The following is a 27,165-nucleotide window of genomic DNA, read 5'->3' as shown; positions in this document are numbered from 1 at the left end:
AGAGATGTACAGTGGTTCATCTGCACTCGTGTTTAGGACCTTTAGTCACAGATCTAACTGATCTAATGCATTAGGCAGTTGTAGATTCAGATTTCAAACCCAATTCTTAATTAAAGTTTACTACTTTCTTACCATGCTTAGGGATAATGTCTCCATAGCAAGCAGTTTGTTGGGGTGCTAGGCTACTATTAACAAGTTCTCTCACTTTTAGTGCAGTTCCTGTTAATCTTGTGCAGAAAACCTTTTCTAAAAAAAACATACAGCTCTTTTTTTTTCTTGGCAGTGCAACTTGAAACTTATGTCAAAAACTGTCTAGAAATATTTGAGCTAAGATTGCCACAATTTGCAAACAAGCATTTAGAATTGGTAACGTATAAAGCGTGTAAAATAAATAAATGATAAATAGAAAGATGGATGGGCACCACATCAAGGAATAGTGGTTGGTGGCTAGATGTGCTTTTCCCTTAAGTTTCAGCAAGTTTGTGCTTTGCGCTCACAACCATTTGTTAATGTTAGAACTGTTAAGTTTTATATAATTTTAGGTGTACTGTATAAACACTGTTAAAAATGTTCTGAGCAATCCCAAGTATTTTATGCTACATAGTAATTTAATATAAATGAGGTGCTTTTTTTATCCACAGTAAAGACCCCCTGATATTTTAGCTGTAAATTTGTTTCTAACGTCATCCTTGCGCAGCTTCATCTATATTTGTAGATGTTAAATTTCTGCCAGCTCTGATGTGAGCAATGAGCCAGACATTAACAAAGGGAATCATTTCCCGCAGCTCTGACCCCTTTAAATAGCTCTTCTGTTCCTTCCTTTTCTTCCTTTGCTTGTTCTTTCCGTCTGCCTCCCACTCTCCCATTTTTAATGCACCCTCTCCCATCTCACATGCTCAGCGCTAAAAATATCTTGAAAATCATTTTTTCCCCCCTTTTTTTGTCAGGTGGACTCGGGCTTCTTCCAAGAGAGCGACGTTAAAACTGTGGGAAAGTCGATCAGAGACCGTGTGGCGCTGATAAAATGGAGAAGAGGGAGGACGGCGGCTATAGTAGCTCCGGTGGATCAGGGTGACAGGGGCCAGAGAATTAATGTGACATCATCTGAGGGCGTCTCGGGTGCAGCACCACATGTTGTACAGCCTCTTGTGGTTGAACCTGAAGACACAGACGCAGATCAGCACAGCAGGCTACACAACCTGCCAACCAGTACCACTTCAGTGACATGTAGGAGTTTTCACTCTCTCTGCCCAGAAACAACACATAAATCTTTCACTTTTTTTTGTTTTTCATAGAAGTGCATTTTTGTGCGTTTCAGCAGCAGACGGCACACTTGACAGTGGCATGGGCTCTACTGTGTACTCAGACTCTCACAGCAGCCAGCAGAGTGTCCTCTACCAGTCCCTACTGGAGCCTATTACTATGGCAACACAGCAGGTTTGTATCACATCACTCTAGTGAAATGTATACGTTCAGACTTATTGAAGCACATGTAAACTTTCAGATCAATCCCTGCTCACGTTTCCCCTTATATGAACACTGATACTATATTTTCACTGTGACATTTGTTCAATAAAGATGAATCTCACTAAATTAGATTATTATCACATTATTATTTTTATTTCAGTCAATTAAAAATGGGAAATCCATATGTTTCATAGATTCATTACACACACCAATGGATTGATGAATCCAATCACCAATTGGAATATGTTTCAAGATATGAAGAATATCTTGAAAGAATATGTTCTTTCAAGATATGAAGAATATCTGTAAAGAATATGTTCTTTCAAAATATGTTTCTTGTGCAGGAAGTGAGAGCAAGAGGTTAAGCATCCCTAATATTCAAGGATTTCTTTTACATGTCTGAAAGAATCAAAGCATAGCTTTAATAGTCTTCATAACATGTGTTTTATTGGTCTTATGCACCATAAAATTGATCTACAAAATGTAATTTTGAGTTATTCAAATCATTTTTGTGTGTTTTTTTTTTTTAGCTGGCAGCCATAATAATCCAAATTAACAGAAAAAAAAATCAGTTATGTCCCTGTATTTTAATGAATCTGTTTGAGTTTCACTCTTTTAATTGACATGTTGAAATAAAGGAACTTTCATTTTATTTATTGAAATGCACACTGCAAACATTACCCTTCAAAATCTTACATATGCATCTTCATACACTTTTTTCTGGTTTTGTTCTGTTGATTTTTGAGTAACACGTTTTGCTTTTGGGTTGTTCTTTATCAGTGCCAGAGCTGCAGCCATTTTCTGACAGACCGACCTCATTCCTCTGAAATCAGTGAAGTTTGGCAGACACCACTGAGCCCGCAGCTCAGGGCTCGACTGGGAAGTGCAGAACGAAGGGGAAGTGCCCCTGTTATTGACATTCAAAGGGCAAGCCAAATTGCTCATCTCCACGCTTTCATTCGGGCCCAGAGATCAGTCAGTCCCATCCCCGTTGTAAGGGAGAACCTGGTGGAAACCAGCCCCAGGGAAACCCATCCTCAGCCTGTCTCTGAAGCTGAGGGCAGGCTTCCCTCCCCAACCACTCAGCCGATGTTTCATCTCTCCCCTCTTTCTTCACCTACCGAGTTGCGCCGCCGTAGTGACGCTGGTGTCAGATCGCCGTCACCAACAGCCTGTGAGTCTTTGGCTCTCCCAGTGCAGAGTCCACGCCGACACTCCGACCTCAGTAGTCTTCTTAGTCTAGCGTCTAATGAAAACCATCTTTCTGCGTTGCATAGAAGCTCCGATTGCCAAGCCTGCCTTTCTCTGCTTCTGTTAAAGTCCCAAAATGGGAACCACCGTCCCTTTACTGCCGTCTCTCCAACACATCATTGTCCATCTGACATTCGCCACCATCCTTTATCTGGAAAATTACCTTCCTCTTGCTACGGACAGACAAAAGGATCAAGCGATTATTCAAATTTTTCAATGCTGCAGCAGTCCCTGTTTAATATAATCAGCCGTAAATCAGTTCCTTCTGCCCTTACGCCATCCCAAACTTTCCCACTGCACTCCTCAACAGCCGGGGGGCTGTCTCACAGTGATGGGGAAGGTGTCCCAACTAGTCCTCCACAGAGCGACGGCTTATTTGAAGAGCATGAATCTCTCCAGCACTGGAAGGAGAAATATTTTTCCAGAGAGCAACAAGCTACCAGTTCTTTGGAAGTGGTAGGTTACAGCAGCAGACAAGTGAATCAATTTCCCTGTAATGGAGCCAACTCCTGCTTTGCAGATTTTTCCCAGCCTGTACGAACTAAATCTTTCACTCTGCATGAAGCTGGACCGGTCTCCTGTCTACTCTTAGGCTTGCTGCCTTCATAGACCTTCAGCTGCAATCAAAAGCTTGCTTCTGTCGGAGGAGAATGGTGTAACACACTACCCTTCTGATTAACCTGTGCAAAGCACGTTTGCAAATGCCCTAGATTTTAACATTTTCCTTTCTACTTTGCCAAGGTAATACAGCATCTGTCTATCCTTAGCCTGCCATGGATAGCTGAGTTTTACCTCGGGGAGAAGGGATGGTTATCTAATTTCTCTGTTTATTCCATTTCTCCTTTGTGCCTTCATTTTACCACACACCTGTCTGCTCTTGCTTTTTATTATAAAAGGTCCTTGAATTAACTTCCTTTTGTCTTCTTTTCCCTCACACTTGCAGTTTCTTGCAAACCTTTTTAAACTCATTGAATATTTTAAACATTTTATCACATTACTGACAGGTTTCATTTGATAGTCCAACAAAACATTTTCAGTTATTGTGAAATGGAAGATAAAGCATTTTGCTTCAAATAAAAATCAGAAATATTTTTGCTGTGCATTTGTATTCAGCTCCCCTAAGTTGGTTCTTTGTGGAACCTCCTCTTACTGTAACTAGTGCTGGAAGTCTTCTAGAATATTTTGCCAACTTTGTTAGATCACTGAACCTCAGTCACATTGAATGGAGAGTATCTATAGACAGAAACGTTCAACTTGTGCCACTAATTCTTAATTGGATTAAGGTCTGGACTTTGACTTTTCCACTCCAAAACATATAAATGCATTTAAACCAATCAATGCTGCATATTTAACGTCGGCCTGTTAGAAAGTGAACCTCTGGCCAGGTCTCAAGTCTTTTATAGCCTCAAGTCTTTTATAGCCTCCAACAGGTTTTCTTCCAGGACTGAACTGTTTAGGACAATCTATCTTTCAGTCAACTCAAGGATAAAGCAGGCTGAATGCAAATGCAAGGCACATTTTTCCAAGTCTTTATTTTTGAAAAAAAAAAGAAAAATATTTCGTTTTCTGTTTTTGTTTTTTTTTCAGTTTTTTACTCCTTTGTCTTCATCTGTCATGCAAAACTGCAAAAAAAAAAACAACAAACCTTTGAAGTTTGCTTTTGTAATGTGACAAAACATGAAGAAGTTCAATGAGCATGAATATTTTTGCAAGGCACTGCACTTCTGTAGGAAACAACCTCTGATATAGCTTTAACTTTGAATTGTGTTTTTGTCTCTAGGCCAGTTCTGCAGGTAACCAACAGCAGCCGTCTGTCCAGGGCTTGCCCTCGTCCAGCGCAGCCATGCCCACTCCGCAGCAGTCCCTTCAACCTGGACACAGCTACCCCGCTGCTCTGTATGCCGCTCACCTCGGCAGCACTACACCCATCCCAACCAGTCTAGGCTCATTATATACCCAGCAGCAAACATCAGTTGCAGTTACTAATGCAGCATCGGCTGTGCCACAACATATTGCACAGAGCTATCAAACTGCTGGACACCAACATCAGCCAGCAGCATCGGGCTCTCCAACTTTCACCCTCCAAGCCCATCAGGTTTCTCAGAACCTTATTGCCTCAACTCAGCAACAGGCTGCATCAAGCTACCCTGCAGTCCATCATCAGGCTGCAGCAGCCATCTTTGCAGCACATCAGCCAATGCAAAGCTGCTCTCTTGGCACAGTTTCCTCAGCAATGGCAGCGACGACCCATGGCCAATCTGCACACTCCGCTAGCACATCTCAGCAGGCCTCAGCCAATCAGCAGCCTGGTCAGATATCTTCCACACCAGCACTTTACAGTCAGATTATTTCTGTTCAACAAAACACCCAGTCAAACATACAACACACACTAAACACTGGACAAGTTTATAATCTTAGCCAAGAATCTGTGCATATCATCAGCCATCCAGCGGCTCAGCCACCCACGCTTTCTTCTCAACAACTTCAGTCTCCTACTCACCAGTCGGACGCTCCAGTTCTTTTGCAAAATGCAGTTCCAGAACAGAGTCAGAATGAGCCGCATCCCAAAGGAAGCCCAGTTCGACAGATTCCAGCTGGCAGTCAAAGTTTCTTTGCGTCAGCTGTGCCCGATGCATCCTCTCACAGTTACGCGCATTCTGCCATCCAGCAGGGCCCACCAGCGCAGAACCAGTACCAGCTAGCACCGTGCGTCACTGGGGAAGGAGTTAATCAAGCAGCATCATCTCAGACATTTCTAGTTTCCACCCAACAGAACCAGTACCAGCTAGCATCGTGCGTCACTGGGGAAGGAGTTAATCAAGCAGCATCATCTCAGACATTTCCAGTTTCCACCCAGCAGAACCACAGCACACACATCCACCAGGAAGTGAGTGGCCAGTTTGTTTGAATTAATATATTTTCATGGTGACACTCCCTTTTAACTTTAGTTGAGAATATTTCATACATTTCAGATATTAACAAAAGGAATTAAGGTAAATCTTTTTAACGTTTTTTTTAACCCCAGTCATGAAGAATAGGTATTTACCTTTTGTGTGGCACTTAACTCACTCATCAAGTGTATTCTTATTGATGCAGCGTCTCCCATCCAATTTTTCTGACAGCAATAAACAAGATGTTCTGCAGATCAGTATGAATGCTGCTCCTATAAGAGGTTAAACCTGTTTAACAAAGCTGCTATAATGCTAAAACAATGCGTCTTTTAAAACTATAAAAAAACTCAACATGTAAGATTACAATAAACTCACGTCTTGCTCCTGCTTCTTATATTCTAATGTAATGATTGCCATCTGGTGATTATTGGTCTGGCAACATTTTAAGACGCTGTTCTAAATTTATTGTTTGTTGGTGAACACTAACAAGTTGCTCTACATCAACAAGCTTCGTTTTGTTTTTGCTTTCAACCTCATAAAATGTAATGACTTGTGTTTCAATAGCTTTTGTGTGGGGTTTCTTACTCATTCTATTACATTGTAAAAAAAAAAATCACAGTTTATATGCAGTTTTTCAAGCCATAAACATAATGGGCATTGACATCAGCAACTTCTGATGTTGATATAAATTCTGTGTGGGCATACTGAAGAATCAATCAGACCCCCAATACCATGGGGTTACATTGGGTTATTGCTAAAATGTTTTCATGCTTTCCCTAAGGTTTCTCTGATCTTAGTGTATTACTGTTTGTTAGAATGTTTCAGCTGGTCAGAGCATTTCAAAGTCTGGACAAGATGACAAAAGCCATGGACTGAGCCTCAGCCAATCAGCTTCCATTGGATCAAGTCAGACACCAGCTCATCAGGAATCAGTTTCCCAAACTGCTGTCCACCAACACCTCCAGCCCCTTCAGATTTCTGCCTCGCTCCCATCATCACAAACATCACTGGTAATCCCAGGCTGCCTGGATATTTTATTCAATGCATTTATTTATCTTACTGTCTATACAGTTTTACTGGTTTAATTTATGGTTGAACAGCAGTGGCAATAGTTAAAATTACCCTGATTCACTCCTCTTCATTTGAACTTTCTAGATCCTGTAATTGTCTTCTTTCTTCCTGTTTCCTTTAGTTTCCTTCACAATACCCCACAGTCCAGGTGGTGACAGCTGTGACTGACTCTGAATCCGCCTACCTTCCCCCCTGCACTTCTCCTCACCCTTCTTCCTCTTCCCTTACTCACATCTTCCTCTCTCCCGGATATACTGTACCTGTAACCCCCTCTGTCTCTCCTCTGTCCCCTCTTCACATTGAAAACACATTAATTTCTCCCACCCCAGTGTCTCTTACTGTACCATCCCCCTCATCTGTGCTGGGTATGGTGCAACCTACCTCACCACAGCACCAACCTGCAGCTGCTAGATCTGAGGCTTCTCAGATGCAGGCTTTGTTTAAATCAACACTGACTAGCCACCCCATGCACACAAACACACACCTCCCTGCAAATGGCAGCTCTCAGCCGCTGATACAGGTAATTGTGATAGGTGCAGAGAAGCAAATTATTGTGCTTTTACTGAAAGGGTGTGCACTTACTTTAAGTTATTGTGTGCTTAAGATTATTTTTTTCCATTGTGCTCATATATCTTTTATTTTTCTAATCAGAGTGTCCGTGCATCCTTAAAAAGTCTTACATTTGTGTACCTAAAATTAATGCCTAAAATGTATTAAATTCATTTTTACAAATGTCATTTTTACTGTTAGTAGAGCTATTTAATATTGTATTTTCTATGTAGTTTTTAATTGGTTTTATTTCCGGACTTTTCTGTCAGACAAAAGTTTTGGAGTCTTGAGGTGGTTGCAGCTACTACTAACTAGCTGCTAAAATTTACTGGGTAGTTAGCTAGTTTTTTGTGTTTGTCATGGTTAAGTGGATTCATTTTTGCCATTCTCACGTCTCTTACTTATCGACACAGAGCTGGGTGCATTCTGTTCAAAAAAGCTTGGCACTACAGTGGTAAGGCTGTAGAGAACATTTCAAAATATGCAATTTTCTTCAGACAATTTTTGATACACGTCTTAAATTTAATTCATAGTGGTCTTGCATTTGATTTGGTGAAACCTGCAGAAATCCTGAGACTGATTCTACAGAATAAAATAGGTTTATGTTCCCATTACATCAGGTTATGCAAACATAAAAATCCAAAATATTATTAATGATCCAGAAAAAGTATAACAGCAAAAGCATTTTTAAATGAAATTCACAGGTTGCGCAGCAGACGCAGTACGGCCCCAGTACGCAGCAGGTTCAGCAAACTCAGCTCATGCAGCCTGCAGTCTTCTCCTCACCTGTGCAGAATGAGGCGGATCTGGGCGCAGCCACTGCGGCCAGCCAGCTGGACAGCACAAAGTCCTGCCAGATGCCCCCACAGAGCCAGGCTTCCCAGCAGAAAATCCCAGGCACCGTCACGGGAGCGGCAGGTCAAGGGTCATCAGAGATTTACGTGGAGGTATGACTGCATGACATTTAGTAGTGTTATATAATTATTGTTCCTTGTTAATTGTGCTTTCCAAAGAGTTTTGAATATAACAGTACTGAACTAACTTTGTTGTTTGTACTAAATCAGGAATGGAGACTTATTTGTGCATTATCATCTCCCGGGTGTTTTATTTCTGTGTTCTGCAGGAACAAGCGTCAGAGAAACGCATTGGAGGACAGAGCTGTGACAGGTAAAAGCTTATTACCATTCAACTTGATCAGTTAAAGTTTGTGACAATTTTAGCAATTTTCACTTATTAAATATGCAGAGAGATAAAAAAAAAATTATATTCTGTTTCTCTTTTATCCTACTTTTGTTTTCATTTCTTTTTACTTAACTTTTTATTCAATCACATAAATCACAATCTCCATAAAAAAAGATCAAAAGCTTTTTTTATGGAGACATGGCAAATGTTGTTTACCCAACATAAAATTACAATTGGTAAATCTTGAAAGGTTAAGTTTTGAAAGGTTAAGTTTTTTATTTTTGTTGGGTTTTTTTCACATAGCTGACCTCATATAACCAAATCTTGAAGACATGGCTCCAGTATAATTATGTTTCCTGTTTATTCAGAGAATTTTACCTGTAGAGAATTTATGCAAATGTCCTTTTTTTTTTTCTCTTATCAGCATCAACTCTGATGTGACATCAGGAAGAGAAATGAGTGATGGCAATGAAGGGACACATGGAGGCAGAAGTGAAGGAAAACAGCGTAGACACCGCAAGTCATCACGCACGCGTTCTCGACAGGAGAAGTGTGGCAAACCAAAGCTGAGCATGCTCAACGTGAGTGACTTAAATACTTTATAAAAGAGCAGAGGTCTTGTAGTTGTTAAAGAAGTTGAAATTATGTTTTGCCTGCTTGCAGGTGTGTAACACTGGAGATAAGATGGTAGAATGCCAACTAGAAACTCATAATCACAAAATGGTAACATTCAAGTTTGACCTGGATGGAGATGCTCCAGAGGAGATTGCTACGTATATGGTACGTGAGCGGCAGAGTCCAGCCCCTTTAGTTGTTACAAAGGTTTTTGAAGCATGCTTTGCCTCAGTCTCCATCGTCCTGGAAACTCTTAGCTGGTTTCAGCTGCATTCAGCAAAGAAATATATATACATTGGGTGTCTTTTGCTTTTTCTCTCTTCTTCAAAGCTTTGCTTGCACATTCATATTGGCCATATAAAGCAATAAATGAAAATTTGATTAGATGAATATATCAGTAACATGGTTATTTAGTCCAAAATAGATTGAAGACTCCTGAAAGCAAAAATAAAAAGCCTTTTCAGCAATTTATTGGTACTTATCCAAACACAGAAGTAAAGATTTCATTTTGTGTAGTAATAAGAAGAGCGATATTCCGGAGGATTTCTTTGTTGTTTTCTCTTAGGTCTTTAGTCCTAAGTGATGGATTTTTATAAACTTCATCAGAAACAGAACCACTCTGATTTTTTTAGGTCACATCTGTGTTTTTTTCTTTTTTTGTCTAATTCATTTTCTTCAGGTGGACAATGATTTCATTCTGCCCCTGGAAAAGGAGATCTTTATTGAACAACTGAAAGACATTGTAGATAAAGCTGAAGACATGCTGAGTGAGGACACAGAGGGTGAGAGGAACTCCAACCAGGGGTGTAACATCAGACAGAATGAAGGATGTTGTGCACTGGGATCAGAGGTGAGAAAGAAACTGTTGAGCCAGGGGAATTTATTACTGAATCATCTGGTTTTGGTTTTGTAAGGCTGTTCACTCACAAAGAAATTAGCATTCTGGTTTTTATGGTAGCGAAAACTAAAAAACAGAAAGAATAATCCGTAAAATTGAGTTATGAGACTGTGATTTCTGCGCAAAATATGTCTCCGAACTCTATGAAGAACCGCTTGATGAGCAGTAAAACGAGAAGATCCATTTTATGTGGTTGGTCACCAGGAGAAACATCTCAGGAGAAATTTTAGCACATTACTCTTTATATAAACTCCATAAATCTTCAAGTTTTCCAGCTTAAAGCTCAACGCTTTGGCTCCCGCCACAGATTTCCATTAGGACAGAGGTCTTAGAATGATTTGCCCCCTCCGTGACCCTAATGTGATGCCTTGTCATTAGGCTTTAACTTCCAACGCTGCCCACAGAAGCCAGAAATACTAGTTGTTAAAATCCTGATCCAATTAAATTTATTTCTTTGAGCTTATTGCTCTATTAAAATAAAAGTTTTACAGATGTCTTTTAAGCTGTTTTCCATCCAGTTACACTGTGTTCCCTCTTTTTTTTTTATCTGTAAAGGCTTCAGAACCCACCACTCCACAGCTGGTGTATCAACAAAATGGTAAGACTTTTAACATGCAGCACACATACTTATAGAGTTAAGAATTCAGCACTTGTATTGGTTTATAGATCAGCCTGCATCTTAAATTTCTCACTGAGCATATTTTAGAAGATCTGTGAGTTTTCCCATCTTTCCCTGTGACAGTCCTGCACACCGGAAAACGCTGGTTCATTATTTGCCCTGTGGATGAAACACTCATGCAGGATAAAGACAACACATCAACACACACCTTTACAGCACAGGGTATGTCCTGCATTTTGCTATTTTCTCTCTTGTCTTCTGTACAATTTACCTACATTAGTTTCTTTTCTTGTTGCAGGATTAACTAAATATGTTGCACATTTTTTTTGCTCTTCTTGAGTTGGATGGAGGGAACAGTGATGATGTAACACTTTGGCACCTACAGCACATACATCGTCTTCTTTGTAGCTTGGCTGTTAAATTCACAATCTGCTCCCTTTCTCATGAACTCTGCCCCTTTTCTTTCTCCAGAGTATGAAACGTCTGGCTCCCTGTCAGTCGGGTCCAGCAGCACCACAACTACTTTGACGACCCCTGTCACATCTTTACCTTCCCAAAGCCCCACCGCCCCCTCTGCCTCCACCTTGGTGCAACCTCCAGACCAAATTATCGGAGAATCCGAGGTCCAGCAGAGCCAGCCTAGTATTACCAAACGTACCGGCACAACTGGGAGCATTAACCATGAAAGCTCATTTCCTGTGGAGGAGTCATCTCTCTCTGCTGTGTCTATGGTTGAAATGCCATGTTGTGCTATTGTGCCACCCGTCTCTGTGGATGCTAATGTCACTGATAAAGAAGCGAGAGCTGCTGGTGTTCTGATCTCGTCGCTGAATAATCAAGCGAATCAGACGGCCAGCCCGACTGAAGAACAAGCTCCTCAGCTGGCCAGCCAGCAGCCCGTTGTCCTGCAGCAGCCTTACGCCACACCCATCCAGCCTGGGACCGTGACCTCTCAGCCCCAAAGCCCTGCACATCAGAACCCGACTTCAAGTCAGCAGCAGTGTGGCGGGCAAGGTGAGTCGGACGGGGAGGGCCCTCCAAGGGGGGAGTTTGTTGATCGAACCATCAAGACTTTGGATGAGAAGCTCAGAAACCTGCTGTACCAGGAGCACCCCCCCTCACAGCCCTCCAGCACGGCTTCTGAGCCTCAGTCCTCCAGCTCAGACAGACTGAGCTCCCCTCCGGTCTCAGATGGGCACAGCACAGAGGCTGTCACAAAGAAGAAGATGGAACCAATGGTAAAGTACATTACTTCTCTTTATGATTTACATAAATGTCAATATTCACTGATGCACACTGTGATCTTGGAATACAGTTTATATAGAAGAAAACTGCATGCAGAAACAATACCCATAATAAGTTTGCTTTCTCAAGAAAACAGACTGATTTCTTTTCTTTTTTTTTACCATGATAAAACAAATCCTCTCATGTTGGGGCTATCTGACATCAGGAGAGCCATGCCTGCGTGTAGAGATAACATCATGGCTGCATGGAACTGATTTAATCTGAAAATGATTGTAAACAGATGGACTTTCTCAACTGTTTACAGATGAGGAAGTACCCTTTAAATAACAATAACTGTTCTATGATTTATTTTAATGTCTACTAGATTTAATGCAGAAAATAACATTTTAGATTAAACTTGAGGGTATTTTAGTTTAACAAACCATTTTAAAAGCTGATTCTAGGTTTTTTAAAATTGAGTTTGGTTTCTTCTATCCTTTGATCGAACTTGCATGAAAAGGCAAAGTTTTCATGAAATAATTACAGTGGTTTATTTTTTTAGGTTTGGGAAAAAGTAGTAGTCAAGATTAAAAGGCTTGTAGAAAGTATTATTCCGGACAATAATTTTTTTGTGATAATTACTTACTTTACAAGTGGTAGTATCACCTCTTGTTAAGGTAACAAGAGGTCCTGAAACTTCTTTCCGTCCTGTTCTGTTTTTAAATAATGTTTTGAAAAAATCAGGATGATTAATGTTCAATTTGGACCATCTTAAAGAAAACATATGTTGTAAAGCAGAAAATCTGGAGTAATATATCTTTTTAATCTCTTTATTAATCATTCTAATAATTCTGTATATTTGGACAAATTAAGCCAATAGTGATGCCATAAAAATCAATAAGCTCCAATAACTGACATTTGATACAGTTAGTAACCTGCTGTTGCTTTCACCTTCTAAATGCATGTATTCAGTATTATAACAAATAAAGTAGCCACTTTTATGAATTTACAACATGCACATTTCAATAAATTTAAATATTATTTACAAGCAAACAAAGAATTTAATTCAAAACTTTTTTCCACACTATCATGGAGAAAAATGCTAACAGAGTTCATTGTTTGAAAAACTGGCTTTAACAGCACCTTATCATAGCATATTAATTCAAATTGTGTGGAAGGAAAATCTGCGATCGAAAAGGATGAGAAGCAGCAGAGATAATCAAGCCTCGAGAGGATTGTGAAACGAAGCCCATTAAGAGAATTTGGAGGAATTTCTTAAGGCTTGAAATGCGACTAGCGATGGTACCTAAAGAGCTATTGGATAATTAAGGACATAAACTTTTTAAAGTGGTCTTATGTATTTATTCCCCACCAATAGGCCTGTCGCGATAAACGAAAAATCGATTAATCGTACGATAAATTAAAACTATCTACGTCATTTTAATTATCGGCGTTATCGTCTCTTCCAGCCTTTTTCTCTTTCTGTTGATGACGCTAAATGAAAAAAGGCTCAACTCAGGTGCTCTCCACTGATCCTCCCTTCCTCATTTCCTTAGTGTAATGTCCAGCGCACACGACACCATCTTAGTGCTGTCGGTCGATTGTCGGCCCATTTTCAAAATCTGAGATCACACATTAGCCAACAGAAATCCTAGGTATAACGGTTCGATCGGGTTCGATGTGCCGACAGTGGGCACAACATAATGGCTACAAGTCCAGCTAACTAATTTTAAAACCAGGCATTAATCAATGCTTTACTACAATCTACCTGCAACGCATGTGGCTCTAGTGTCAGCGTAACGTCCTGACTGAATGAAAATCATTATAACCTATTTATGTCACGTTAACGAAGAACAGCTGAAAAGTTACCGGGTTCATCAACGTAGCGATTTCGTTCCAACTCCTCCCCTCGTCATTTCTATATTCTTTGTACAAAATGTTTTATAAACATTAATGTTGTTTCCACATATTATCTCCAATGTCTGCTGGACTTCGGGTTGCGCCGTTTCAGCTGTTTGGGATTCCCCTCTGTAATTTCCCCTCAGAAAGCAGGAGGAGAATCTGCGCTTTCTGATTGGCTACCTGTCACATTCAACAGGCTGCGTTAACAATCCCGGCAGGGAAAAACCCTGATTTAGATCGGAGCGCCACAACGATCTACCATAACACACTACACACTACAGGATGATCACAAGCCACAATCTTAGAACGATCAAAGTTTTATTGCATCAGGTAGTCGATGTGCCCATCTTCTCTATTTAAATCTAATGATTACTGAAGGGCAATATGGTAAACAGACTTTATAATCTGCACTCTTTTGGTTGAATGCAGTATTTATTTACACTTTGGCTTTATATTATTTCGTTTTTATTCAAGTACATTTTTGTTAATGGAGACTGAGAATCAATTTTATTTTTATTTTTGGTTGTTTTGTTTATTTTGTTTATAAATTCCAGTGTTGGGTGTTCTTTTGAAAATAAAGTGCATCCATCTTTGGCAGGAAATCGCATGCATTATTACATCATTTCCATTAAATCTGTGTAAAAAGGTCTTCAAACAATACTATCGTCTATCGCAATAGTTTTTTGAGACAATTAATCGTTCAGCAAAATTTGCTATCGTGACAGGCCTACCCACCAAACTGTTTTTTGTTTGTTTGTTTTTAGTGGTTACACACCTTAACCTTAATTTTCTACCTTTTCAGAACAAAATTATTAAAAGAAATAATTTTTTCAATGGTCAAATTTATTGAAATGCATTTTCTAATATTATTTTCTTTAATGATATATTTTATTATTTTTGGGAGCATTTGTATCTTATTTCTTTGTGTTTTCACAATAGACACATGAAGGAGATCTCTGAGCTGCAGGCATTCCAGAGGAGTGAGATCGAACGTCTGTACAAAGACCTGGGAAAGTCTGTACCCCCCAAGGTTAGCCTGCTCCATGCTGTTCCTCCAACGACGGGTCGAAGGCGCAAAACCAGCAAACACAAACTGAAAGCTGGGAAACTGCTCAATCCGATGGTGCAACAACTCAGAAATAATCCCAACAGCACCAGTGTGGAGAGGAAAGGTACGTGGGTAGAGATGGTAGGATGATAAACAGTTTGGATGTTTTTAGTCTAGCACAGGGGTGTCAAACTCCAGTCCTCAAGGGCCGCTGTTCTGCAGTTTTTAGATGTGCCGCAGGTATAAAACACTGGAATGAAATGGCTTAATTACCTCCTTCTCACGTAGATAAGTTCTCCAGCGCCTTGCTAATGACCTAATTATTCTATTCAGGTGTGGTGCAGCAAAGGGACATCTAAATGTTGCAGGGCAGTGGACTGGAGTTTGACACCTGTGATCTAGTAGAACATAAAGGGAAAAAAAGTAGGAGTGTGTGAAGCAGTGATTCAGTCTGACTCATCCGTTTTATTTTTATTTTATTTTATTTTTTAAGGAGAAAGTGCTACCAGTTCATCCAGCTCTCCAGCTAAAAGTTCACTTTTGTCAGATGGCTCTGCCCACTCCAGCTGCAGCTCCTCCTCCAACAGCCAGCCCAGCAGAGTCCAGGAGCAGGTTCACACACAGCAACCCTGTTCTTTGAAAGGCTCTTTCTCATCAGACAACATCTACGCTGGAAGACACGGGGACGGGATGGCCAACCAAGCTGATCCTGGTCAAGGTACTCTTCATGATAGTCTTTGTTCAGGCAAACAAAACAAGACGTGCAAATAAAATTTAATTCAATTGGAACTATAAACACCTAAAATGGTGTTTATATTGTCTAAAGGCAATCAGACCTGAAGTGTCAGTCTAAAGGCAATCTGATTGCCTTTAGACTGACAAACTGAACAAAGAAATTACCACTGTATCTGTAAATAATTCACTATGTCCTCCACAGATTTATAATAATTCAGTAAAAGAGAAAAAAGTGTGCTATGAAGCATTTACTCCTTATTGTGCCAGAAAGAGGCTTAGGACAAGCCAAACATGTTGAACAAGACAAAGTGTTGGTGTGGTACAGATTTTATTACACTTTAACTATGCAAGTCACTTGTCACAGACATTAACAAAGTATTATCCAACATGTATTAACAGCATCAATGATTAATCCTTGATAAAGCTCGGTATAGGATGTTTTCATATTACATTACTGTAGCAAAAATATGCTGGAACCTTAACTGGGAACTTTATCTGCAACTATTGATCAGCTATCCAAATATTCTTGATCTAAGTTTAGCTCCTTCTTCCGTACATAACAGGTAACGATGGTTTGTGTGCTTACAGTCACTCAGCTGCATCACCCACCTTCTAATTTGTCATTTCACAATGAAACATACAACAGCAAATAGTTTCTATTATTTGCTGTTTTGGAGAGCATTGGCTGTTTTGTCTATTTTACCATGCTCACCGTCATCTCCTGTTGTTGTAACAGACTAATGACCAATGAGAAAGAGGTCTATAGATGCTCCACATAGTATTTCCTCTATTTTTTTAGTCAGTTAATTTAAGACCCCCATCAGATGGGTTAAATCTGCCTTATGGTCTCCAAAAACATTCAATCATTACTGGATTGTGACAGGCCTTTTTGTATAGCTTGATGACAGACATGGGCCTGTTGCAATCCTAGAACTTAGGTCATATAATTTTAATTTAGATATCACATCTGGTATAGAATATTTCCAAAGCATCTGCTAAACTCCCTGCATAATTGGGAAGTTTCTGCACCTCCAACATCAGTTTTAGCTTTAATGTGAAGATGCATCACCATCAGTGTTTAGATTGGTTTCTTAGCATTATGACACCAGTTGGGTGAGGAGATTTTCTGTACAGAGGAAAGTGTACAGGTAGGTGTGCCATTTTGCACAGTAATTTTTACTTACCAGAATGTTTTGTGTATATATATTTGCGAGTGCAGTCAGAATGAATCATACTTGCAAAATCCAAAATTTCAGTCTTTTCCCCATCATCCTAAATTATCACACGTAAGTTCTGGATCCTGGCTTGATATGTTAAAATTTGAAGCATATTTTTTCTCCTCCTTGTCTTCCTTTCCCTTAAGGGCAACAGTTAAGCCCAAAATAATTAATATTTATGTCAGATTTAAATCTGAAATAATCTGAAATTGTCTTCAGAAGTGAGAATGCTAAGTGCATTGTTATTAGATTATTTTCAGTCAATCAAGAAGCTTGTTTCTGATAGGAAATGAGACCAGCATATCTCAAAGAATTTTTGTTGCATTCAGATCAGCTGTGTTCCAGAAGCTTTACAATAAATTACTTTAGGCACTGACAGTGTATTGTGAGCATGATGAAGTCATCCTGATGAGAAAATCAGGTTAACCACACATCTTCCTCCTAAACAGATTTGTTTGCGTTGGTTATGTCTTTTCTATTTTTAGACTATCCTTAGACTTAACTGATAGTAGGTAGAATAAAACATTAGATGAACAATAATGTTTTATTTATTCTTTCTTCCTCATATGTGTCATGATGCACTTTTCAAAAAGATGTCTCTCTTATTTGAACCCTTTTCTATGAATGAATCAGAACACAGCCCCTTACACTTAGTTATGACAACAATCAAACATTGTTGTTTTACTTTTAACAGTTTACCCATGCATCCATTTTTAAGCTCAATATTATTAGTTATTTGTTTAAACACGTGATTATTCTTTCTTTTCTATAGTCTTTGATTATTTGCATCTTTGAATGCTGTAGTTGGTTCCAACAACCCACTCAGTATCCTTTTCTGATGCTTTTCATGTGGGGGTTTCTCATACTAATCTTTGTTCACTTTTTCAAAGTGTTTCTCTTGTTTCTTCTCTTCTTCTTCCCTCCTTTATTCATCTTTACAGGCTGGACGGTTTACCACCAAACGTCAGAGAGAGTCACCTATAAATCTAGTAGCAAACCACGCACTAGATTCCTCAGTGGACCTGTGTCTCTGTCCATCTGTTTGTATTTGTTCTTTTCTATTCCCCTTTGCTCATTTTTTCATACACTTTATTTAACTTGATTTTATTGTCACTCTTCTTTTAAAGCAAATGAGTTCAGTAGTTATTTTTTCCAACCCTTCTTGCAGGCTTTCTCACCTGATATGTATCACTGTTTTCCTTTTTAATTTTATTCTTGCATATTACACTCAGTCTCAAAACTTTTAAAATTTGTTCTGCAAATTTCATCAGTGACATGCATAGATTGTTTTAATTCATCAGTAATATTAGTTGAACCCAACAGTGTATAAGGCAACAAAATGTTTGTGTTTCCGTTGCCGAGAGAAGGACTTGATCCTTTTGTTTTTAGTTACTGCCTTTCTACTAGATCCTCTAATTTGGTTAGGTGGGTCTGTGGAAAAGATCATTGGTGATTGATATAGCTTCTTTTAATGACGTTCTGTTGAAATAGCTTCAGAATGCAAATAAAAAAAATTATGTTATTTTTCATCAGTATTACACCGTGTTCCAAATTTTTATGCAAGTGATATTTTCTCAGATTTTCTTAAATGGTCAATTCAAATGATGGTCAGTATAAATCAAATTTTACTGAACAAAACGTGTTTTTTTGTTTGTTTTTGTTTTTGTTTTTTCAAAAATAAAAAACTCAAAGTGCACTATTCCAAATTATTATGCACAGCAGATTTTCTCAACATTTTATGGATTATAAAGAACTGCAAACAGTCATTCTTTGAATGTGCAGCATTAAGTGGTCACATGTACTAAAATCAAAAGCTATTTCAATCAAAAACATCTTAACAGACTGAGTTACATGTTAACATAGGACCCCTTCTTTGATATCACCTGCTCAATTCTTACATCCATTGAATTTGTGAGTTTGTGGAAAGTTTCTGCTTGAATTTCTTTGCAGGATGTGAGAATACCCTCCCAGAGCTGCTGTTTTGATATGAACTGCATCCCACCCTCGTTTCTTCTGCTTGAGGAAACTCCAAAGGTTCTCAATAGGGTTGAGGTCAGAGGTCAGAGAAGGATGGTGACCACACCATGAGTTTCTCCCCTTTTTACGCCCATAGCAGCCAATGACACAAACGTATTCCTTGCAGCATGAGATGGTGCATTGTCATGCATGAAGATGATTTTGCTACGGAAGGTACAGCTCTTCTTTTTGAACCATGAAGGGAAGTGATCAGTCAGAAAGTCCATATACTTTGCTGAAGTCATTTTCACACCTTCGGGGGCTTTGAAGGGGCCGACCAATGATTCTCTCCCCATGATTTCGGCCCAAAAAATGACTCCACCACCTTCTTGCTGACGTCACAGCTGCGTTGGGATGTGGGAGCCATCCACCACCAATCCACACAGCAGTCATCAGTGAACAAGTCTGTTTGAAAATGAATCTTCATGTACGACTGGGCCTACTGTGACTGTTTCTGCTTGTGAGCTCTGGTTATGGGTGGCCGAATAGTAGGTTCATGCACCGCAAGACTCTGGAGGATCCTCCACCTCGAGGTTCCAGAGGCACCAGCAGCTTCAAATAACTGTTTGCTGCTTTGTATTTCAAAATTTTAATAGCTGCTCTCTTAATCTGATAAATTTGTCAAACAGAAACCTTTCTTATTATGTCTTTATCTGTACAAACCCATCTTTGTTTTGAATCAGCCACAAATCTCTTCACAGAACAATAACACTTCGGTTTTCATTAAATATCTAATGTTTTCATAACTTGTCATATGGCACTGCACTATCTGATGATTTTTGTCAGCAGAGCGATCCTTTCTGTTTCCCATATTGCTTGAAACCTGTGGCCTGCTTAATAATGTGGAACATCCTTCTTAAGTAGATTTCCTTTAATCAAGCTCACCAGACAAACTAATCAACCCAGCTCTCTGAATTTAAATATAGTGATTCAAAGAGCCCTGACACACAATACTATCTATAAATTTAATAGCACAACAAAAAATTTTATCTTTATGACACTTAAATCCAATTTGCATAATAATTTGGAACACGGTGTATATTGTCTTCGTTGGTGTTGTGATTGTGTCGCAACTTTCCTCACTCACCAAAATGGATGCTGCAAGAGTTGTTTTCATGGCAGCAACAGATACTTTTTGCCCAATTGGAGCTTCTGCAGAACAGCCTTAAAATACTACTGTAATTTTCTGACATTACAGCACAACTTCATTTGTTTCTCAATATATGATGCAAAGCATACCATAGCTAAATTATCTAAACTCTTGATAACTAGATTTTTAGTAGAAGGCAGTTTACTGACGAACAGGCTAAAGTTAACTCACCCTTTTGATAATATTCATTGACGATTAGGATCATTAGGCATTTTTATGTGATTCCACTAATTGTTTTCTCCTTTAAAAAAAACATGCATTTCTTTGAACATTGTAAATTGTAGCCAGTGGTGTTTCTATAGCTGCAGCAGTAAATGCTGTTTAACTTTTACTGTGAATTAGGAAGTAATTGGCAAAAAGTGTGGTTTTCATAGCTACAGATGTGGTTGACAAAAGAAAAGTGCAGACATACCAAGAATATAGTTCAGAACATGAGTTGGTTAAGTTTAAAATCTCCATTATCAGGAGATTCATTGTTCCTTCAGAGTTGAAATATGGTTTTTGTCTTTTGTCATAATATTAGGTCTAATTTCACCACTAAATTAGACCTATGCGCCTGTTTCTATGTGCCAACTTCCTCACAAGTGTGGTTTTTAAAGCTAAGCTACAATTAACTTCAATATAATAAGTAATTTTATAGGTAAATGGTTGGGTTTTTTTCAGTGCTCTTACAGTCTTCCATAATTCAAACAACAGCAGTTAATCATTCTTAATCATTATAACTTGACTATGTTACCTCATTTTCGCAATACTGTTGCTTAATGCAGTGCTTCTGGCTTAGATCAAAACACCTCACAGACACTTTGGCTTGGGAACAGCTAATCCTGTCCAAACATGGGTTGTAGGTCAGACCTAATGCAAAATAGTGGGACTGTGCCTACAAGTATTGATGTGTGCAAGAGAAACAACCCGTTTTTATACCCTCTTAATTTCTTCTGTATGTTCAATCACTGTTGATTTTGATTGTTTAACATCCCCTAAGTAAAGGCACCCCGGTGCATACAGTTCCCTAGTGTTGGCAGGGCCCTTTGCTCTCTCTGTCCCTCATGTTTGGATGGAGAAGACGTGCATGGTGCAGGCGCCAGACAGGGCACTGATGGAGACATGCTTCGCAACATGAAGGGCTGTATCATTGATATTGTTTTTTTTGTCACTTCTTCCTGAGTTATTTGCATGTTTATTTGTGCTGATGAGTTTCAAATATTAGCAATGTGCTTTGTTAGCTGGTGAAGTTTTATTTAGGTTTCACATTTTGTTCTACAGGGGTTCTCACATGGGCAGTGATTCTTTTTTTTTCACCAGTAATATTTCTTTTGGTAGTAAACAGTGTTTTCTCTCACCTTCTGCCTACCAACCAGTAAAATAATTTGTATATACACATTTTCATTTAGTTTATATGAGCAAATAAATAGTTTATCATTTTATTCTGAAACTTAAATGTCTTCGTCCTGACTAGAAACACTGGCAGTCTAATTTTTGCCATCTAGATGTAGCGGTAGGCAGTTTTTTTTTTCCAAATGATCAAGTTGGGACAACATGGTTCTATCTTCCAGTTTTACCCCCATATTTATTTTAAATCCCCTTTTCCTCCTTCTCTTTCCCTAATTGTTTAATAGCTGATTGTGCTTTTGAAGCAGCTTGTCCAAATCCTTGTGGCGTTCAGTGTCTTGGCCTAACTGTTTCTGTCTTGTGCTGTTTTACCTTTTTATAGGGTCCACTCTGAAACGACTATGTCTAGGCAAAGAGCGCAGTAGTAGTAACTATCTTATTTACTTCCTTTCTCTGTATTTCTTATTGTCCTCACAAACTTAGTCCTTATATTGTTTATGTACACTTTTTTGTCCTTGTTATTGTTTTGGATCTTGGAAATGTGGTTCTGTGTATTTAAGACATGGATATTCTGACTACTACATATTGTTTAACTGACTTTTCTTTTGCATGACAATATCCATTGATTACTTTACCTGTTCACTTCTTGCATATCAAACATTTCATTTTTATGTTATTTGGTTGCCAGGCAGGCAAATTAAATGTCTATCCCTCTATATGTATTTAGCCTGTCTGGCCTCACCAAAAACTCTTAGCTGATTGTGACACAATTCCTTTTAATGCAGCTGCTTTTAAATTTTGCCATACCACAACCAACTGATTTACCTGTTGCTTTTAATGTTTTCTCTGTGGGAAGATTTAAGAGTTTTGTCTCTTTTCAGGGTCCCCTCTCAACACGACACAGACCACCTCGAGTCAAATCCAGCCTTCGCTCACCACGGCGGCACAGTCGACCTCTCCTCAGCCATTAACGAGGCTCGCTCAGGTCCAGACCAACAACAGCAACAACAAGAGAGGCACTTTTACCGAGGACCTTCATAAACTGGTGGATGACTGGACGAAGGAGACTCTAGCGGCAGCCAATCAGCCACGAACTTCCCTAAACAGGATGAGACAGCAGACCCGCCAGCAGGCCACAGAGTGCAGACCTACACAGATGGGTGCAGTTGCATGTGAGGTATTTGGGTTTGAGATGTGGAAGTAATGGTGAGGGGAGTTTTTGCAGATCTTATACACCAAACCAGACAATTCAGGCCTTCAGAAATGCTTACAGAGTCTGAATGTCCGCTTCCTTTGATGTACCAGTTAGAGATTTGAGACAATTTTCAGACCTCTAGTGTACAAAACCTTGACCTTGTCATTTAGTGTTTCTTTAGGAGCTATAACTAATTACACTTAAAATGTTTTTTCTTACCCATTATTAAACATTATTTCTTAGCATTATTAAACATTATGTTAGGAAAAGACACAACTTAACCTTGCCGGTGTAAAAGTAGAGTGTTTGCTTCATCTGACTTTTTTGTTTTACTCTGATACTGATAATGGGTGACTTTGAGTCGTCTTCCTTCAGTAAGCACATCTACACCAAGGACTGTAAACACAGTGACCAACAGGATGGAGTCTGATGAGTTTGCAAATTTAAAAAAAAATCAGATTTTTGAGTTTCCATGAGGCTGGTCACTGGTCACACAGGTAAAAATGAAAATTGGCCAGTGCTAAACACAGTCTGATTTCCCAGAGCAACTCTAGTACATTGGAAGGTTTAGTAAATTAACCCAATTATTTCAATAGTTTTCCATCCACATTTAACCTGCTGGGTTTGTAAGCAAGATAAGTTTAAATGAGTTGTTGTATAATGCTGAAAATAAACTTTAATGTGCATTTATTGTCATTTTTAAATCCATGATGCTTGGAAATAGGTCCAGTTTTAATTAAAATAGGAAGTGTTTGAATCTAAACGTATTACATTAGCTGCTAAAATCTGTATTAAAACAACCATTTTTCTTTTTTATTCCCTAAAAGCTCCAAGCTCACTTTTTTCTGCAAAGTAGATTTTTCACACAGGTCTAGATTATGCATACTGATTGGCAACCAGTATGTTAATCTTCAACTGGTATTTTTCCCCGCAATGCTAACTATTTGTGCAAACATCAAAAAGGGTCTTTTGTCTTATAGAGGTTTGGTGTATAAGTGTCCTGAGACCCTGTGGTAGTACATTTGGGGGGTTTCTTACATTTTTAACTCTAAATCAAACCTGTATAATATTATCTAAAATACCTCCATTCTATTCCAGATGAAATGCCGTGTTGTTCCCAACAACTTGCGGCTACCTCTCTCATGCCCAAAGACCGCCATTTTAGGCCCTAATTTGCCTGCAAATCTAAGACTAAACTCATCCACAGTGCATCCTCCTGGCTACCTTGTGCAATCAGGCTCCTTTGGTGTGATGGCTCCCACTCCTCTTTATTCGCAGCAGTGGCCTGGCATGCCTAGTCCTGTAGCGTCTGTGGTTCCTGTAGGATTGCTTGGTGCTCCAAGAGCGATTCACTACGCCACATTGTCAAACCCAGGGATCCAACCGTACTCTTTTGTTGTGCACAACCCTGAGAATGGGCCTTTCCCGAAAACCAAAAGGACTACCCGATCCGCTAATTAATGTGTTTGTGTGCGCTCAGGACAGACTTATTTCGCTCTGCTTTGTGCACCAGAGCCACACATGTGCATAGTTTTTTTCTGTAAATAACACGCAATGGTGTTGCTATTCTTAATGCAACGCATCTATGTGTCGTAAATTGTGTATTTGTATGTGTGTATATTATACAGTATGTGTTAAGTCTGAATACTTACTGCTTTTTGGCTTTGTTCTTGGCTAAACTCAGCCATATAAGACATTTTATCTGCACTCACGGTAACCGACTTCACTCTGTTCTTCATCACATTTGCCTTTCTGTTGAAACACACTACATTGGAATCCAAATACTAGTGGCTTATGATTCAGTGAGATGACAGTATTTTGAACAAATTAACAGTTTTGCAGGAATGTAGTGCCTTGAACACTTATTTATGTATATATTTTTCTTTAAACAAAGCATTTCTGCATCCAGGTTATTTTATTTAAAATGGTAGCTTGAGTGTGTTTTTTGGTTTACATACAAATGCCCTTATTGTACTGCACTAATAACACAGTATATAATCTTATTTAAAAACATACGAATATGGTTTGACCTAATTTACTTATCTCCCCATTGATAAATGGAATGCCATAGCAGAGAGATGATCTGATGCCTTCAGAAACAAATGACCAACGTATGAATGATGAGGTTAGGTTAGGGGAAAGGGTAGACGCCAGCATCCAAATCCACTTAATCCACTTAATTCAGGTCAAATGGTTCAGCTGGGCAAAGCCTCTTTATTTACTTTTTGATTGGAGAACCAACTCATTGGACAGCACTAGAGCGTCCACTGCTGCAGAGGAAAGCCAGTGTCCAGAGCCATATAATGCTGTACATAAGTCTTTCTACAGTAGATGTCTCTGGTAGTTTTGTGAATCAGAATGTAGCAAATAATGTGAATTTTTAATTTTTATTTTTTATTTTTTTTGAGGCTCAAAAGTGCAATTGAACCCCTTTCCACAAAGCTTTGATCGTAGCCTTGCCACAAGCCTTACCTTTAATGTGAGCAAGAGGAGCAAGCTGAAAGGTTGAACAAAATTACAATTCACCAAACCACAGACGTCACCAGACACTAAAATCGATATTACAAACTACCCAATAAACAGTTTATCACAGCTTATTGTTCTTTCAACTTGCCTAGTACTCAACATACACTGTATGTAGAATACTTTGTGCAATCAATCACCAATTTAATCTGAGGTCTTAGGGGGTTTTTTTCTTCCTTTTTTTATGCTGCTATTTATCAAAGTGATTTTGCTGTACAGTTGAGCGTTACTGTTTGATGGTACAAAGCAGATGCTGTTGAAGCAGTGTTATAGCCTTGTTAAAGGATTGGTGTGTTGTTTATTTTTAATGACAGTCGATTTAATTTTGTCTTTTTGCATTTATTTTCCATGACATATTGCAACATTAAACTGAAACTTGATGTCAGAGATTTGCACAACATATGGTCTCCTTTTATCCTTCTATGTGAGGAGTTCCTACACTGTATATATTTGGTGGGGTTTCATCACTGACGAGCATGGCCAATATTTCATCTTTCCACAAAACGTAGAAACAGTACAGATATAAAGTTAGAAATATGACATCTGCACAACCCCAGTCCTGCCAAAGCTGTGAATCGTAAAGTTTTCTTCTTGTAGCTCGTATTTGTACATTTTATTTTGACTCTTAAAAGTGGCGGGGGTGGGGGGGTTGCTTTAATGTATATTAACTCCATCAATTCGGTTTGAATTGGATTTTTCTAAGATATTATGCAGAGTCTTCTGCTTTGGTGAAATATTTCCAATAGTAAGAGATTTCTGTTCTCTGTCACGTGTATCTTGTATGTTCTACTTTTCCTAGCTGCTAACTCATGGAGAGCATGGGAGGAGGTAACCAATACCGGTATATACGCTAAACTGGGGTAGTTGAAAGTGCACAGAGGAGATGGAGCATCCTGACACTTTTTCCTTGGCACATCTCTCTTTTGTCTGGGAGAAACTGCTCCTCAAGATTATGCTCCAGTTGTGATTGGCCTGTGTTTGAACTGTGTGAGATTGCTTTGCCTGCTGTATGTCCCATTGCATTACCCCACCCTGTCCTGAAGCACTCTTATCACAGACTGTATGTTGGGAGAGAAATAAATATTTTGTGCTTGATGAATTGTGTCTTTATTTCCACATACAAAACCTGGACAGTAAAAAAAAAAAAAAAAAACGGACATATTTGACATTTTGTCTGGTTAAAAAAAAAAAATCTTCAGTGACGAGCTAGGACATTTTTTTGGTTTGTATATTTGTGTAGTTTAGCTGCATAACATTAGGAAAACATGCAATAATAAGACAAGTTAGCCAGGAAATTAAAGGATGTTTATAGCAACTCAGAATTTAGCTAGATAAACTACTCCAGATAACCAGTAGTTTATTTAGCTACTGGGTGGAAATTACAGCAAACACATTTTGTTATAATTGACTTTATTTTTTGGATTTGCTTGTTGCCATCACCTTATTTTTTTTTTTTTTTTCACAGAAGACCTTAAATGAGATACCACTCCAAAACAGTAACAATAATTGCACTCAGAAGAAATGCACTTAAAATTAAAAGATTACTTTAAATCTGTATCTTCCACCTATTTTACTTGTTCCCCTGTTTAGACAATTTAGAATTACCAAATGCATTTCTTTTTAGTGTATACAACAAGTTTACCTTTTTCCCTACATTATCAGAAATGGATGTGACCTGAACATACTATAGTGTCACATATAGCGTTTTAATTTTTTTGATAGGTTATCCCACAACATCTGAGACTACGGGAGACACATCTGTGAATTTTAGGGCAACTCCTCAAATACTGTTTCTTTGTGGGAGTGAGGGGATAGACAAATGTGGACCTTCACATTTGCTATTCTTGGGTACAATTTCTGAGTGCCTGAAGGTTCCATGTCCATCTGTTAAAAACAATAATATCCATGTATAAACCCTGTGGAGATGTCAGCATCTTACTGTTACATTAAGAGACAGGCTCTGGGACCAAGACATGCATGTGTTTTGATGCAAGACCTCAATTAACCTCAAAAGGAAAACACCTTGGGAATTTGCTGGCTGAAATAGTGTCTATCCGCAATGAAATGAGTACCAACAAGGGCTGAAAGAAGCCATTAACTCAAGCCAGATTAGTTTGCACATGGAGTATGCGTATTTTGTCCAGGTACTCCATCTTCCTCCCACAGTCTAAAAACATAGCTTTTAATTTAATTGGTATTTCTCAGTTGTCCTTGGATACAGTATTGTATGCGTATTCACGGCTGCTTGTTCTGTGATCGAATGGCAACCTGTTCAAGGGGTAC

General features: G+C 38.9%; 1 protein-coding gene across 1 annotated transcript in view; it reads left to right on the top strand.

The window, feature by feature from the left end:
- LOC122829569 (serine/threonine-protein kinase WNK2) overlaps positions 1-25,977 on the top strand; it is a 47,044-nt gene extending 21,067 nt beyond the window's left edge. Inside the window, exons 8-28 of the mRNA XM_044114271.1 lie at positions 948-1,227; positions 1,319-1,437; positions 2,248-3,174; positions 4,499-5,469; positions 5,557-5,605; positions 6,425-6,619; positions 6,802-7,200; positions 7,934-8,176; positions 8,353-8,396; positions 8,836-8,992; positions 9,075-9,191; positions 9,706-9,876; positions 10,480-10,522; positions 10,667-10,765; positions 11,015-11,781; positions 14,574-14,841; positions 15,211-15,435; positions 17,611-17,709; positions 21,547-21,591; positions 22,046-22,341; positions 23,458-25,977. Coding sequence (XP_043970206.1) covers positions 948-1,227; positions 1,319-1,437; positions 2,248-3,174; positions 4,499-5,469; positions 5,557-5,605; positions 6,425-6,619; positions 6,802-7,200; positions 7,934-8,176; positions 8,353-8,396; positions 8,836-8,992; positions 9,075-9,191; positions 9,706-9,876; positions 10,480-10,522; positions 10,667-10,765; positions 11,015-11,781; positions 14,574-14,841; positions 15,211-15,435; positions 17,611-17,709; positions 21,547-21,591; positions 22,046-22,341; positions 23,458-23,820 — 5,877 coding nt within the window. The 3' untranslated portion in view covers positions 23,821-25,977. The remainder of the gene's footprint in view (positions 1-947; positions 1,228-1,318; positions 1,438-2,247; positions 3,175-4,498; positions 5,470-5,556; positions 5,606-6,424; positions 6,620-6,801; positions 7,201-7,933; positions 8,177-8,352; positions 8,397-8,835; positions 8,993-9,074; positions 9,192-9,705; positions 9,877-10,479; positions 10,523-10,666; positions 10,766-11,014; positions 11,782-14,573; positions 14,842-15,210; positions 15,436-17,610; positions 17,710-21,546; positions 21,592-22,045; positions 22,342-23,457) is intronic.
- Positions 25,978-27,165: the final 1,188 nt, after the last annotated feature.

Source organism: Gambusia affinis, linkage group LG01 (assembly GCF_019740435.1).
Source record: "Gambusia affinis linkage group LG01, SWU_Gaff_1.0, whole genome shotgun sequence".
Classification (NCBI taxonomy): Eukaryota; Metazoa; Chordata; class Actinopteri; order Cyprinodontiformes; family Poeciliidae; genus Gambusia; species Gambusia affinis.
The sequence above is the reverse complement of the archived record's forward strand: the minus strand, read 5'-3'. Positions and strand labels throughout refer to the sequence as shown.